The sequence below is a fragment of the Ambystoma mexicanum genome, chromosome 7q (assembly GCF_040938575.1).
Source record: "Ambystoma mexicanum isolate Mex_15411 chromosome 7q, UKY_AmexF1_1, whole genome shotgun sequence".
NCBI lineage: Eukaryota > Metazoa > Chordata > Amphibia > Caudata > Ambystomatidae > Ambystoma > Ambystoma mexicanum.
In genome coordinates, this window is record NC_090941.1 from 564,743,423 (window position 1) to 564,758,913 (window position 15,491).

General features: G+C 46.4%; 1 protein-coding gene across 2 annotated transcripts in view; it reads right to left on the minus strand.

The window, feature by feature from the left end:
- The window catches only part of ATP7B (ATPase copper transporting beta), a 1,159,214-nt gene that overhangs the window by 322,975 nt on the left and 820,748 nt on the right, over nucleotides 1-15,491 (minus strand). For both annotated transcript variants that reach the window (XM_069640108.1, XM_069640109.1), the window contains exon 14: nucleotides 8,323-8,505. In XM_069640108.1, coding sequence (XP_069496209.1) covers nucleotides 8,323-8,505 — 183 coding nt within the window. The remainder of the gene's footprint in view (nucleotides 1-8,322; nucleotides 8,506-15,491) is intronic.

Sequence of the window (15,491 nt, forward strand, 5' to 3'; positions counted from 1 at the left end):
TGATAGCCAGAAGTTCCTTGTCAGTAATCGTGTAATTGATTTCCGGAGGCGAGAATTTGCGGGACCAAAATGCCACGGGATGCAACTGATTGGTTACCGGGTCCTTTTGTGATAGAACTGCCCCCATGGCAAGGCTTGAAGCATCAGTTTCCACGATGTAGGGGAGTTCGGGGCGAGGGTGTTTTAAGATTGGTGCAGAGATAAATTTAGTCTTCAAATCCTGGAAAGCTTGTTCCGCCTCGGTAGACCATTCAAAACGTTTGTTTTTCTTTAACAAGGCAGTGATGGGCTGGACTATTCGAGAGAATTCGGGGATAAACCTGCGGTAAAAGTTAGCGAAGCCTAACATGCTTTGCGCACCTTTTACGGAGGATGGTGATGGCCATTTGAGAACTGCATCGACCTTCTTTGAATCCATACGCACTCCGCCAGGTGATAATATGAATCCCAAGAATTCAACTTCAGTCACGTTGAAAACACATTTTTCCAATTTAGCGAAAAGTTTGCGTTGACGCAATCTTTCGAGGACCATTTTCACGTGTTTCCGATGTTCAGATTCCGATGAAGAATAAACGAGGATGTCGTCAATGTAAACAACAACACACACATCTATGAGCTCTCTGAGGACATCGTTCATAAAATATTGAAAGGCGGCCGGGGCATTGGAAAGTCCGAAGGGCATGACCTGATATTCAAATAGCCCATACTTGGTGCGGAAGGCCGTCTTCCATTCATCGCCCTCTTTTACTCGTACCAAGTGGTAAGCTCCTGTAAGATCCAGCTTTGTATATATGCATGCTTTTCTGACTTGGTCCAGGAGTTCAGGGATCAAAGGTAACGGATATCTATTCTTAACGGTGATCTGGTTCAGGGAGCGATAATCTATACAAGTTCTAAGGTCTCCTTCCTTTTTTGGAACGAAGAACAAAGCTGAAGAAGCAGGGGACTTGGAAGGACGAATAAACCCATTTGCCAGGTATTGATCCAGGTATTGTCGAAGGTGAAGGTTCTCAGGCTCGGTGAGGGCATAAATTCTACTACAAGGAGGAGTAGATCCAGGTATCAGGTCTATCTGGCAGTCATAAGACCTATGAGGAGGTAGAGAGTTAGCCTGATCCTTCCGGAAAACATCTTGGTATTCTAGGTATTCGGGAGGTAACTGGGGAGTCTCTGAAGAAATTGCTGCCAGTGCAACACCAGGTGGAGGGTGACAAGTAGAGACACATTCTGGAAACTGGACCGTTCTTGCTCGCCAATCGATCAGAGGATTGTGTTTCTCTAACCAAGGTATTCCTAGAATAACCTGAAACTGAGGGGCCTTGATCACATCGAACACGATCTTCTCATGGTGTCCATCTTGATTTACTAGCGTCACCTCTTGAGTGGTATGCGTTACTGGCCCGGAGGCTATCTCCGTACCATCCACCGTAGTAATGACGTCCTTTACAGCCTTGGGACAAAGAGTTAGATTCATCCTCAAAACCATTTCATGATCCACATAATTGCCGATGGCACCGCTGTCGACGTAAGCTTCAATTGCATGTAATCGATCCGGATTATCAGGGCTAATGAGGACCATAGGTATCACGAAATGCGAGGTCACGGAACTGGTTTTCACGCTCGGCAAGAGGACCTCTATTCTTGTCGGGCGAGGTCGTTTCCCTGCTCAGAGTTTGTAACTTTGGTAACTGCAGCTCCTACTGCCTTCTTGGCAGGTTTCACCGGACAGTCTCGAAGAAAGTGCCCCGAGTTTCCGCAATAGAGGCATAATTGCAACTGTTTTCTCCTTTCCCGCTCCTTTTGTGTTAGAGGACCTTTCAGACCCCCTATTTGCATGGGTTCCTCGGAGTCTATTCCTTTGGAAGGAGTTGGCGGTTTGGAAAATACTCGAGCATCAAACTTGGAACGATCGCCCTTCCTGTTCTGCAGTCTGTGATCTATTTGAACGACTAAGTCTATATAGTCCGAACAATCTCGTGGGGGATTCACTACTTGGGCTAACACATCTTTGAGCTCTCCACGTAGACCTCTATAAAACAGCGCAATCCTTTTGTCCTCAGGCCATTGAGTTTCCATTATCAGTCTGTTGAAAGACGCAATATAAGCCAAAAGGTCTTGATTACCTTGTCGCAACGAAAGAAGCTCATTGTCCAAGGCCTGCCCCTGTGAATGTCTTGCGAACAGTTTTTCCATACTGAGCTGAAAAGCTTGAAAATCATGGAGGACCGGATCATCTTGATTTACTAGACGGATCGACCAGTCTGCCGCATTGCCACTAAGGTACGAAAGCACGAAAGCTAATTTAGCTTGATCAGTTGGAAAGGCTGCTGGCCGGCATAAGAAATGCAACCGGCATTGATTGATAAATACTGCAAACCTCTTTGGGTCACCAGAAAATCGTTCGGGTGGAGCCAGAGGTACATTCCCAGGTAGGTTGATCTGCACTGGATTCATAGAGGATGTAGAAGGAAGATTTCCCCCAGATGCGGGTAACGGGGTCTGTCCGGCTTGTGACTGTAGCAATTGTCTAGCGAGATCATCTGTTCGCTCCTTGGAAATAATCAGTTCCCTTCTTAGAGCGTTCGTTTCCTGACGGGCTGTATGCACTTCTGCCCTTAGTTCCCCAAGTAACTGGGCTAGCTGGTCGGTATCCGAGGTTTCCATAGCGCCTGGACGGGAGTTTTGTGGTAGGCTTTGCGTTCTGTAACGCTCACCTGATTCCCGTAGAGGCGCCGGTCTTGACTGGGCGTATACCGTATCTTCAAAGGTGATGTGTAACACACGGCTGGCTCTTTGGGCTGGACCTCTGTGCACTGTATGTCTGACTCGAAGGGCAAGATGTCTGCAGAAGATGTCTGCAGATAGAAAATATGGGATTAAGGAACTGGGTTATTGTAATGTCTCTCTCTTCTTCCCTTTCTCTTCTCCTGTAGAACCCCAAAGGTTAACGCTCTCACCTTAGGTAAGTGAACGCCGTACTCTCCATCTGCCTCGGGGCAGGGTGCCGTAACCAGTTTCTTCACTGGATAAGGGGAGCAGGCCTCTTGACTTCAGAGGACTGCTGTCCGTCGTTTACTGCACGAACGGTAAGTTTCGAGTAATTCTAATGTCTTTAAAGTCTTTAGTAATGATGTTTCTTGTTTTGCAGGGTTCCGGCGATGGCGGATGACGGGCTGAAGTGAGTTGAAGATGGAGCCCGTGTGATGAATAGAAGCGCCTGGAAGCACGTAAGTAAGCGCTAGTTGCCTGCTTCACGATGCGCTCTAACTGTCTTTTTAGTTTGCAGGTACAAGTTCGGAGCGGCTGCAGGGTGCCGGAATACCCACTGGGTTAGATGTGGAAAGGAGTAATGGCACGTGAGTATTAAAGTTCCCCAATGTCTTTAAACGCACCTTGTTTTGTCTTTCAGATGTGGGATGCAGCGCCGAAGGCCTCCGGAGCGTGCGAAGAGTTGGTAAGCTTTTGTCTTTCAGATGCCGGAATGCAGTGTGAAGACCTCCGGAGCGCACGAAGAGTAGGTAAGCCTTTGTCTTTCAGATGCCGGAATGCAGCGCGAGGCGTTGGTGACAGCCGATGGACCAGGTAAGTGAAGAGCTGTCACTGAAGACCGTAATGCTAACCTGTTCTTTCTTGCCTTTATAGGTGTTGCTGAAGACTGGATTCAGGATGGAAAGCCTTTTTCCTTAGGCCCAGGATCAGATGCAGAAGACACGATGAGCGTTCTGCTGCAGAGGATGCAGAATAACGCAAAGCAAGATTCATCCATCGGGTGTGGTTTAAATAGCCTCCTGTAGTGCTTAGGTGTCTCCTTCCACAGCCACGTCTAGGTAAGAAAAGAGTTCCTGCTTTCCAGAAGAGTTCCAGTGTTCTGAATCTAGGGAGTGGCTCCTGCCCCACCCAACAGGAAAAGTAGTTCCAAACAGAAGAGGATCAGAGGCTCAACTGGCAGGCAAGTAAGCAGCATGGTCTGTTGCAGGTAAGTCCACCCAAGCATTATGAGCCCGGCGCTTCCAGCGCTGGGACTGGGCATATTTATGAGCCTGGTGCCACTGGCGCCAGGACTGGGTCCAAAAGGTCCCAATTGGGACTGGTTGGCACTCGGAACCTGGGTTATGGACCGGCTTCCAAGGGAGTTGGGAAAACCCTGACCTTTTGGAAGCAGAGATCATGACAGAAACGCCGTCGACATTGAGCGAATCGGTGTCGACGTCAGCTGCAGCGCCGCCAGCATCGACGGCGTCGACACAGGCCTCGAAGCCGGAGCTCTGAGCGTGTCTCTCGACGACCTAGGCACCGACAGCGTCGACGACCCCCTCGGAGGCAGAGTCTCGAGAGAAATCGTCGACGACCTCGGCGCCACAGGCATCGACGTCTTCTTCGAAGACGGCACAGGATCACGCGGTCTCGAGCGCGTCGAGGACCGGGACCTGGAACGGGCATGGCGAGAATGGCTACCCTTGTCCGAGCGGGACCTTTCCCGCGAGCCGTGCCGACCACCCGAGCCCGAAGGCGTACGAGCGGTGTCTCTCGACCGGTGCCGACCGACCCCACTCAGAGGCGCGGACGGACCGGTGCCCTGCGATTCAATAATCGCTAACATCTGCTTCTCGAAGGAAGCCCATTCCTACGGTGTCGCTTGCATGGTGGGATAAGCGACCCGCCGACGGGCGGAGTGCTCGGAAGAGGACGAGGAAGGCGACCAATGCCGGTGCTTTCTGGAATGCCTCGAAGAGGCGGAGGAGTGGCAAGACCGACTCCTGGAAGGAGACCCACTGGACTTCCGACGATAACGCGGAGAGTCGCCTCTCGAGTCATCCGTCGAAACCCCCGTAGACCTTGACTTCCGTGGCTTAGACACCCGACCTACCCACAGTGTTCCCGCAAGGCCTTGGTCGTGAGCGACTGGCAGTCGACACAGTCGTCCGTATCGTCGTCCGTATCGTGGGCCTCCGCGAGACACCAGAGGCAGGCGTCGTGCGAGTCCGTGACCGACATCTTGGACCCACAGTCCCCGCATTTCTTGAAGCCCGGACGCGGGGTTGAAGACGAAGTAGATATCGCCATGAACAGGTCTTCACAAAACCGAACAGGTTCAACGAACCGAGAAGAATACAGCAAACTCCAAAGAGTCGACGCGTACCGAGATTCACAAAGCGAACACGTTCGCGGAAAAAACGGAACTGACGCTACGGGCGTCGTGCGTCCTACTTATCACATCAGGTGACGTCGGCCGTCAGAGGAGGTCCTCGGGGACGGCGCATCGACGTCATCGACACAGGTAGATATGGAATACGTCGGAGGACCCAATCCCCTCGAAAGACTCGGACACAGATGCAGTGTGATGATTGCTATAGACTTTTACTGAAGTACAAATAGGCTGGAGAAAGACTTACCTCGCCCTAACACTATGAGGGGTTTCCCTGCCTCAATGAAACTAAAGGATGTCAGTGTCAGAATGCCCAGAAATAAAGAGTTCTCAGTCCTGTATCCAAAATCCAATCCTGATCCTTACAAGCTACACTTAAGAAAATGTGTAAAGGGATAAGTCTTTCAACTGGCCATCGGTTGTGTCCTTCAATGTTCCAACCTAAGGTTCCAAAACAGTGCATAAATAAACAAATGATCAAAGTTCCCCAATCCTCACGTGGCGGCTCCCCTTCCTCTGTGTTTTCTCATCTTTTTATACCTTTGGGCTCCTTCCCCTAGACTCACACATTTAAGAATACATTCTCACCCCTGGACTTACTTAACAATGTACAGTTCAAGGATTTTTCCAACCATAGGGATATGTTTCCCTTCCCCTACGTTTCACTCACTTTCCAGTAACTGTCTTGAATGTCTTTATTAATAACTGGATCCGGGTCCCAGAATTGCAACCACCTTGCCTGGTATACTCTCCTGCCAGGATTTTGACAAACGTCACTTAAAGATTTGGGTGCAGGCCCCAGACTTGCAACAAGTTGCCTGGTGTACTCTCCTGGATACAACAACACGGAAACAGGCTCCCCCCTACCTTATACACATTCACTAATGAAGATCACAACATTCAAGAGCAGTTGTCAATCAATATCTGCTCATATACCAAAGCGTCTGTTAAAAAACAATTTATTGATCCACTTTTTCAAAAAAATTTAAAAACATCAACATTTCACATGGAAAACATAAAAAACAACAATAAACACTCAATAGTTTACGCTGTATAACAGTTAATACAACGTGAGAGAACAGTGCTCACTCAAAGGGGTTAGTACACCAAACCATGTGCGAAGACAGTTAAACCAATACTACAAACAATATGAGGATTGGGGAGAAAATATAAAAATAGGTGAGTTACACGTTTCACAACTTATTGTACCTAACATGTAGCTCGCATATAGCTTATGGTGGCAGAAAGCCAATTTAAGGCATTAAGGTATGCGTGCTTTGGCATACTGGTGAAAAACACACGCAAACCTTTAAAGATTCTTCTTACAAGCTTTATTATTAAGTTGTCGTCTTAGGGTTTCTCTACTTTCTTGCCATAAAAAATGTGTCTTGAGGAAATTCACTCCCTTTCCCATGAAGCAGTATTGCACATCTCTTTCTTTTGGAATGTCTTTTGGATACTTTTGTACTACCACTCCATTTACTACTATGCAGCTTTGGTGCTCTTTGTCCTGCAATAGCTGTGCATGCTTTGGGCAATTTCACTATCTTTTCCAGAATAAAACATCAGTGTCGCTTCATCTCAACGCTTCGTTTCATAGGGTCTTCACTGTTTTTCATAACATATCCCTCTGCTCTCCAGATATCCATCAGTTGTTTCCAGCTCTCACAGGAGCTCTCCCAACTAATGGGGTAGGGTCTCGTGCACCTCGTTCTTTTCGGATGTTCTCTTCTGGATGCCGCTGTGGTCACACAGCTTGCTCCATGTCTCAGAAGCACTCCAACAATAAGGGTTTGCTTGTGCAGTCCAAACATCCCATTCTTACAGCACAGTCTGAGCCAGCTCTCCTCCAGGCTTCTGCAGCTAGCACCTCTGTCTCTCATCGACAATTCACCACAGATTCACCCCAACTGCTGTGTCACTTCCTCTTGTAATAGCTCTCCTGCCTTCATCCCATTGGTAGGTAATCCTATGACCTGTTCTCACTGGTCTGATTGGTCTACTGGTCACTGACTCCTCCATTTCAAGTCTCTGAGAACCGGTCACATGGTCCAGGGAGGGGAGCGTGTCAAAGCTCCACCCACTCACTCAGATTGAATTGCCTTTTCTCTCTTGACTATTCTCTTTTCCCCAGGCATATTAAGGATGACTGGCTGTACCTCTGTCTCCACCAGGGCTTGCATGCAGTCATCCAATAAATGTGTCCCCCTCATGTGTATTTATAATATTGTGTTTGTGACACTTCATCACAGTGCACACCTTTGGCAAGGAGAAGCTCTCAGAATCTTCTCCCAAACAGAGAATGAGTGGATGAGTGTGTATCAGTCCAAAGGTCTTTGTTGTGCTTGTGTGGTTCATGGAACAGTTTTCCTAACTTTGTTCCATAACACCCATCCTTGACAGCTGTGCTGATCGGGTATCATACATAACTCCATGGATATTAAACCATTCACCAAGAAGGATGGATTTGCCTGAAATGTGAGCTGCAGCCAGGGATGGTGCGCATCCAAGCTTCAGTGTGGATAAACCCTTGAAAGACTTGGATTATTTTCGATAACCCGTTTGCTATTTTTCTTTATCCTTGAAATGAATAAGCATTGTGGCCTTGGTGATATTGCAGTTGAACTCTAGGCCAGCATTTTAGATAGCACCCAGAGACGTTTCAGTTCGAAGGTCGTTGTGTATTGCTTGGGCAGAATGAAAGATATCCTGACCTCGACCATAGCATTTGAAAACATTGCTCTTTCTCTTCTGCAATGACTGTATGACTGACACAGTACCATTATTTTGCCGGCAAATCTCCACTTGAATTTGGCTGATACACCTGTACTAGTGAATTGCAGGTTACAACTTGAAGGATCTAGCTGAAATGCAGTTGCACATCACCATATTCTCGGAGACCATTACCTAAAAGAACATTGCAGTTCAACTGTTCACTCTGCACAGACTCTGATTGGGGAAATATGATGAACAATTAGCTTGGGGTGCTATGCTGACAACCAGTCCCCAGATGCATGAGGAATCTACTAGAGTAGCAAATATTAGCACTAATCAAAACATCCAGGAAAGCCCTTCTGTGAAGTCAGCTTTTTACAATCTTGTGCTATCCACTCCACTAATATCCAGACACACATTTTCTGAGCAGAGACAAATCAAAAAGAAATTAAGAAACGCACCTCTTTGCAGTACCTTGTTACTGCCATTCCCAAGGGATGCTCACTACTAGCTTCTGCAGTGCCGACAACAGCAAGGAGCGTCTTCAGAGGCAGCCTCGCCAGGTCCCCCATTAACAGCACTCTCATAACTTTAGGAACTCCATGTGTGATGGTTCCCGTTTTATCAAACATCACTGTGTTTATCTGCAGGAGGGTGGCAAAATCGGTCACGTTCAAAAACATAGTAAAATAATAAAGCACATCAACATGGCATTTACCAACAAATGCGTAAGGCGATTTAAATGACAAGGAAAACAGTTCAGGCTTATTATATGTAAGTAAGGTGCTGTAAAGTAGGCATGGTATTACAAGTATGAAATGGACACAATAGAACAGTTTCAAAACCGTTATTATTAAATGTTTGAATGGGTCCAGCCCTTTTTGCATGGGGATTCTCTAGAGATGGTATACGAGAAAAACCTATTTGGTTTAGTGAACACAACTTTATACTATGCCCCATCCCCTACAAGAAAAACATTTCTCATTTCGTAAAACAGAAATTGGAGTATCCTCCTCCCTAGCTCTTGTCCCAGGAAAATGTATGTTACAGATTGCTAGTTTTTGATAATGCAAATCCTCAGGACACAGGTCATCGGGGTGGTAAAACCTCCCACAGTTATAACAGGGATATTTCATATCATAAGAACAATTGGTCACTTTAATTTTGTCATTTTCTTGGGGTTTTAATTCCCATTTGGGATGAGCTGTAGATTCCTCAATAGAGGATATGGGACATAAGGTTTGTCCACATTCAGGACTCCCCTCCATCGATGAAGGAACAGGGTTGATTTCTCCCTTAGACTCAAAGTTCTTGGAGAAAACAACAGTTTGATTAATCTCTTCCGTTTCCTCTAGGATAGTGAGAGAATGGTCAGGTGTAGTGTTTCTTCTTTCAAATAATGACACAGGGCCTGTGCTGTTCTGCAGTGTCTTCTGACCACATGCATGGTCTACTAGCACCAGAGGTACAGGTACCGTTTCCTATGAGGCATAGCTCTCAAAACCCTCCCCCTTCTCACAGAAGGATCCCTAACCTGGAGAGATTTCTACTTGTTGTTCAACATTGTCTTGTGGGGAAGGTTGTAAGGCGCTGTCTCTGTAGTTTCCCTATTGCTCTCCCTAAGGTCTAATTGAGACAGCTTCACAAGCATTTTCATATACCAATAATCCCTTCAGTTCACCCCTCTCAATCTGTATCATGTCATCCGACAAATCCAAGAGGGAAACTTTTAGCTCTTCTCTATTGGCCAAGAGGGGTAATATTTTTAGCTTTCTCTTCCACCTTATTTCACCCAGAGGCATAAGATAAATGACGAGTGGGTCGGTACCTCTGCCTTAACCTCCAGGGAAATGATTATTTGATCCCTTTAAGGGATTTGACAAGTATGAGGGAAGAAAAATTGGTAGGTATAGTTTTCCACATTTTTCCTAATGGGAAGGATGGCTTGTTTGGTTAAAGAAAAAAATTGGATTGCCATTCTTTGACCTATGTCCTTAAAGGGTTCTCGTAATATTTCCATAGACTTTATCCCATTGATGGTAAACTGGGTGTAGTTATATTTTCTTTCATACCCATTGGTGTTGGAGCCATTTTTTAGTAAACTAATGGTCATTTGTTCTCTCCTTGAGGGTCCTAGCAGGGATTTGGAATTTAAAGGTTGTCTAGTCCGGTGGGGTCCGTTTTGGTTACATCACATCCCACTACTGACACCATATATAAGGTAGGTATGGTATCACAAGTATGACACAGACACAAGAGAACAGTTTCAAATCCTTTTACTATTAAATGTTTGGTTGAGTGGGAGAACTCCTATCTAGCATATATCTAAGATGGGAGTGATGTCAACAATCAACATAAAATAAAACGGTCCTAGTCAGTCCTAGTTAATTAGAAATGGCCTATACTAAAATAAACATAATGCCTGCCCTTACCCTAATACAAAAATATGAAAAGGAGATGGGTAGTTCAAAAATGAACATCAGTCTTCAAAAGAAATGTCAGGATGTCTGTGTTAGTCAAGGGTAAATCCCTTCCCCATGTTCACATCACAGGGGGTTTCAAAGAATTCTTGCCGGATGGCTGGCTCATACAGTTCACAGGATTCACATGCTTCAAACCACCTGGAGCGATTCACATTCAATGTTAGTTTTTCCTTGACATAAATATTTCCAGATGAGAATCTTGTCAGGCTTTCCTTGTCTTGGTTTCAAAGACACAGTTTCTTTGTAGGCTTCCCTCATCTTGGTTCCAAGCAACAAAAAAGACTCATTACAATTCTGGCACATCAATATTTCAAACCAGACCTCTCAGCCTTCTCTTGGTGTAGGTCTGGGTTTCTGTCTCTGGTCTTTCAAGTTCATGACAACACAATTTACCAACAGGTCCCTCAGGTTTCCCTCACCTGAGTCGGAACCTCTCCGTACTGTAATGTTCTAAATTTCACTTCCTGATTGTTGTTTTGCTTTCCTGTTGAAGACCTTCGAATGTGCAAGGATTTGATATATACCTCACCATGAGCACTTCGACTCTCAGTCTTACCACCGTTTATATGTGCTCTCCTGGCACCATTGCTTTCTGGTAAATGTAGCTGTCTCATATATGTGCTCTCTTTAGCACTCTTGGTTCATCTTCCACCTTCTTGGCACTTTGATAACTCAATATACTCTTTCTGATGAATGCACAGTTCAACATAGGCTTCCCTCTATCAGGCTCGAACCTGTCTTTCTCAATTGTAACTTTTGTGCACTTAAAAACAATTATTGCTCTCAGTTCACTACAACTCCCAGAATGCACTTCTTTGTTTGCCTTTTGACTTCAAAGTTAGATTTCTGCCCCTCTTCACTCACTCGCATACCACTGGGTTCCTCACTCTCTGACTCACCCAGGTAGCACAGCGCTGACAGGTAGCCCCTCTGGATCTGTGGGCTGAGGTCAGGGTCCCGCCAGGAGCCAGGTGCCCATCAGATACCCTGGGGTTGGTACTGACCCCGAAGGAACTGGTCCTCACCAGCAGGGTCCTGTCTGCCTGATTCCAATATTTAGGAGGCACAGCTCCTGTGACACGCTGCAGCCCTTTCTTCTCACCGGGCCAGAGTTGTAACACACTGTCCTTTTTTGGATCTCATTGGCAGCCCCCAGCCTTTTGGCTTCTCCACTCCAGCCAACCACCCCAGCTCACTTGTGGTGTTTGGGATTTGAAGAGGGATCCTCTGCCGGTCTCATCCTTGCAGCCTCTCTCGGCTAACTGCATCTGATTTCTCTTCCTCAGCCTCCTCCCTTTATACACATGTGTGATGTTAATGGGCTGCAGGTGTGTGATCAGGGTTGGGTCTGCCTGACCTTGCCTTAGTGGGACAAATGAGGGTAGTTGGTTGCAGTCTTTCCTCTGTTTAGTAAGGTGTTTCATACAGGTAATCTTTGCTACACTCAGTTGTCTCTCCTTCTTCCCAGTAATGGGGAGGGGGAGATGTTGTGTATTGAAAATACCCCAATAAGACAGGGGGAGGGGTGTGATTGTGGATAACTGGTAAAAGGGGGATACTGTATCTCGCCTAGGGTATTGCCATGAGAATGAACCCAGACTTCCCTACCCAGGTGATACTCCTGCGCTCGTCTAGCCCCAGGGTTGGGAACTGAAAGCGAAGGCCCTCCCCATGCCACCCAAATTCCTGGGGTTCAAATGGGAGAATACCCCTAGGTTTCTCACAGTGCCTATAAACCAACTTCCCAATGTGCCAAAACCACTGTTGTGCAAAAATGATCTTAATCCCAATGTTCTTGTGTAGCTTCTGTGTTTCGGGCACGTGCACTTCACCCAAGTGTTTTTTTTAAAGTCTCCCATGAAGACCTCACTGCACTGTAGCCCAAGGCTAGAAAACAAAGCTTTACACACATTGTCAGAGCTGGAGTATGAATGGAAAATATCCTCTCCTAGAAAATTAGGGGGTATGGGGAGTACAAACATATCACCACTTAACATCTCACATTTCAGCCACATGTGCACCCTGGGTCGTGTCCCAGAGGGATACTTAAAAGCACACTTGAATACTGTGCTGCCATGTTAAAATAACACTAATACCTGGTTGACTACTGATAACAATCTAGCCGCTGTATTGCTCTTTCTGGTGTTCTTGAGCCTTGCAGAGCTATGACTTTAACTTGGTGGCTGCTTGAGATATAGGTAGTGGAGCCTTCTCTCTCTCCTCCCAAGTTTCTTTGAACATGTCGAGAATGTCCTGTGCTTTCCTGCTATATAAGAGCTCAAAAGGGGTAATACCTATTGAAGATTGTGGTGTTATTCGGGCTTTCAAAAAGGGCCCACTGTATTATTAGGTCCCAATTACTGCAGTCTGTTTCCACCAATTTCCTTTATATACGCTTTATAGTTTGGTTAAAACAGTCCACTAAGCTGTCCATCTGTGGGTGGTATACTGATGCCCATAGGGTTTGATGTTTAGAATCTCCTTCACTTGCTGCATAAGGAGGGGCATGATGGTCGTACCCTGATCTGGTCATATTTTATTCGGAAACCCCACTCAGGACAGATGGGGATGAAATGTTTCGGGATGTGTTGGTTTGTTTCTTAGTGCAAACCCTTCTGGTTAGCAAGCAGTGTAATCTATGAATACAAGAATGTATTTGTTAGCAAGTTTGGAGGGTTCCAAGAGTCCCACTATGTCAGTGGCTATCCTGGAAAATGGTATCTCAATGGCGGCAGGGGTTGGAAAGGAGTCCTGGGTAATAGGGTGTTTGAAGTGTTCTGATAAATTTCACAGGTGGCGATGTAGGCCTTGTCATTGGTGTACACACTGTACCACTAAAAAGTGCCAAGGACATGGTCCTGGGTTTGACCTATTCCCCAGTGGCCCGCAGTTAAGTGGAAATGGGCTAGCTTCATGACTATGCTCCAGTGACTCTGGGGAATGACTAGCTGGCTTTTCTGGTTCCCGTCCCTCCCTACATATGAGCTGTGAAGCAAGCCATTGTCTGTAAAAAAGAAAAGGGTATACTTTGTTCCATGCCCTTCCCTTCAGAGAGGACTCTTTCGAATGCCTCCACCAGATTATGGTTATTTCTTTGCACAAACGCCAGATCCGGCAGGGTGGTGGTGTTGCCACAATTGGTCGGGGGGGAAAGAGGTCAACTTCTTATCAGCTTGTCCAAAGCCTGTTTCCCATTAGCGTGTTGGAAAGATCTTCTACTTTGTGGAGGGGCGCTGTCAGGGCCCATTCGAAGATACCCTATACTACTGGCTTCCCACTTGCTACTGCATAGTTTTGTGGCCCAACATTGTGCAAACACACTTTTGACTTCTCCTCAGTAGTTGGGGTCTATGAAGCCTGCTGTGAAATCTAGAGAGTATTACCACGCCAGTCCCGACTTGGTTGTTAGCCTCAAGTAGCTTATGGCGGGGAGATGTTTAGGCCTGTAGGGATCAATCTTCATTCCTGGCTGAGAATTTCAACCACGATAAACTGAAAAAGTCAAACCCAATAGATTGGGGTGTTGCACGGTCAGTAGGCCTTTCTGTTGGTGTAAGGCTTTTCACTACCACGGGTCCCAACCTTGTCTCAGGTTGTTTAAATCCCAGTTATGACACCACTTGTGGGAAGTCGGAATCAGGAGATGGACAAGGTGGCATTTTTGGTTAATTAGTTATTTATTGGAACAATAAGCTGCCCCTAGGTTTCTTGCCCATACACAAGAGTGCTTGTCAGAATGTCCTACTAAATAAATACAGTCCGCTGTCCAGAATCCTGTTCTAGCCTCATTTCTGCACCTATCACTACAGCAGAAACGTCTAGCTTTAGCAAAGATACAATAAGGCCTATTGCCCAAATAAAGAGTGGTGGCTGGTTTCTGACCACACCCTGGTGTCTCCTTATCAGCAATGGGTCTCCTGCTGCCCCTACATCCCAACCAGTATATTACTGCCCTTTACTTCGATTGCACTTACAGGGTACCAGTGGTCCTTAGAAAGTACATTGATGCTATGAGCTGTATTGAGAGAATGCAGCAAAGACACACTGTAATCAGTTTCCATAATTAACTTGCCTTACAGGAATGTGATCTTAGCTAATATGGCCTTGTACATTTCCTGCAGACACCTAACATAGGTTTTCTGTATGGGTTTTCTGGTCTACTGAGAAATTGTTAACATTGGTACATGTACACTCTGCAGTAAATGCCAAATGGTGGGTAGATATAAATTGGGCGAAACCCTGGTTCCAGACGTCTTCCTGACCCTATCATTATGGACTGTCACAAGCTGTATTCTGACTTTTTGCTTCATTTACACCTGTTTGCCTGTACAGAATGCTCTCTACATTGTAACACTATAAAATGTAAAATAAAGTGTTAAAAAAAGGGGCAAAGTTCAGGTAAAGACACGAAATGTCTCTTCAACATTCCCCTCTCCCGGTTGGTTGGTAGCCCATGGTTGGTCTCTTTCTCCCTGCGCTCCCATTGTTTTGTCTGGTCTTGATCCACACTTACAAACCCCCTGGTTCCTATGTCCAAAACAGGCCCTTCTGCTTAGGTTCACCACCAAGGCAACTCATGTTAGTTATCTCCTGGATTTACCCCACTTTGGGCTCTCGGCTTTCTCACCCCACCTTATTTTCTGGTTTCTCTCACCCCGCCTTGAGGTCTGGTTTCTCTCACCCCACCAAGGGGGCTGGGTTCGGGTTTCTCTAACCCTGTCCTGGAATCTGGTTTCTCTCAGCCCGCCTTGGGGGTCTTGTTGGGCCTTTCTGCCCTCCTCCTGCTTCCCTAGATTGACCGTGTATCTTTAATTTCCTTGCAGTGCTCGTCCAGTTTAGGTAGGCAGACAAAGCTTCTCCTTTCCGGCTTCTCTCCCGTGCTCTGCGTATGCTTGCGCTCCCTTTCTGCTATTTTCCTGCAGTCTTTGGTGTCGATTCCCAGATATGCTGTTTGTCCGCTCCTCAGGTGATTACCACTGCTTGCTTGACATGGGCTGATCTTTTCTGGTTTGTGTCTTGGCATGGCCACTTAGCGTTCTGCAGGCACTCCCATGGTTGGATCCACCATGTCGGCGTGCACTTCCCTCTTCCTGTCACACCTCTCTGGAGGTCTATCCTCCTTTGCAGCTATGCGGGCTACTCGTCTC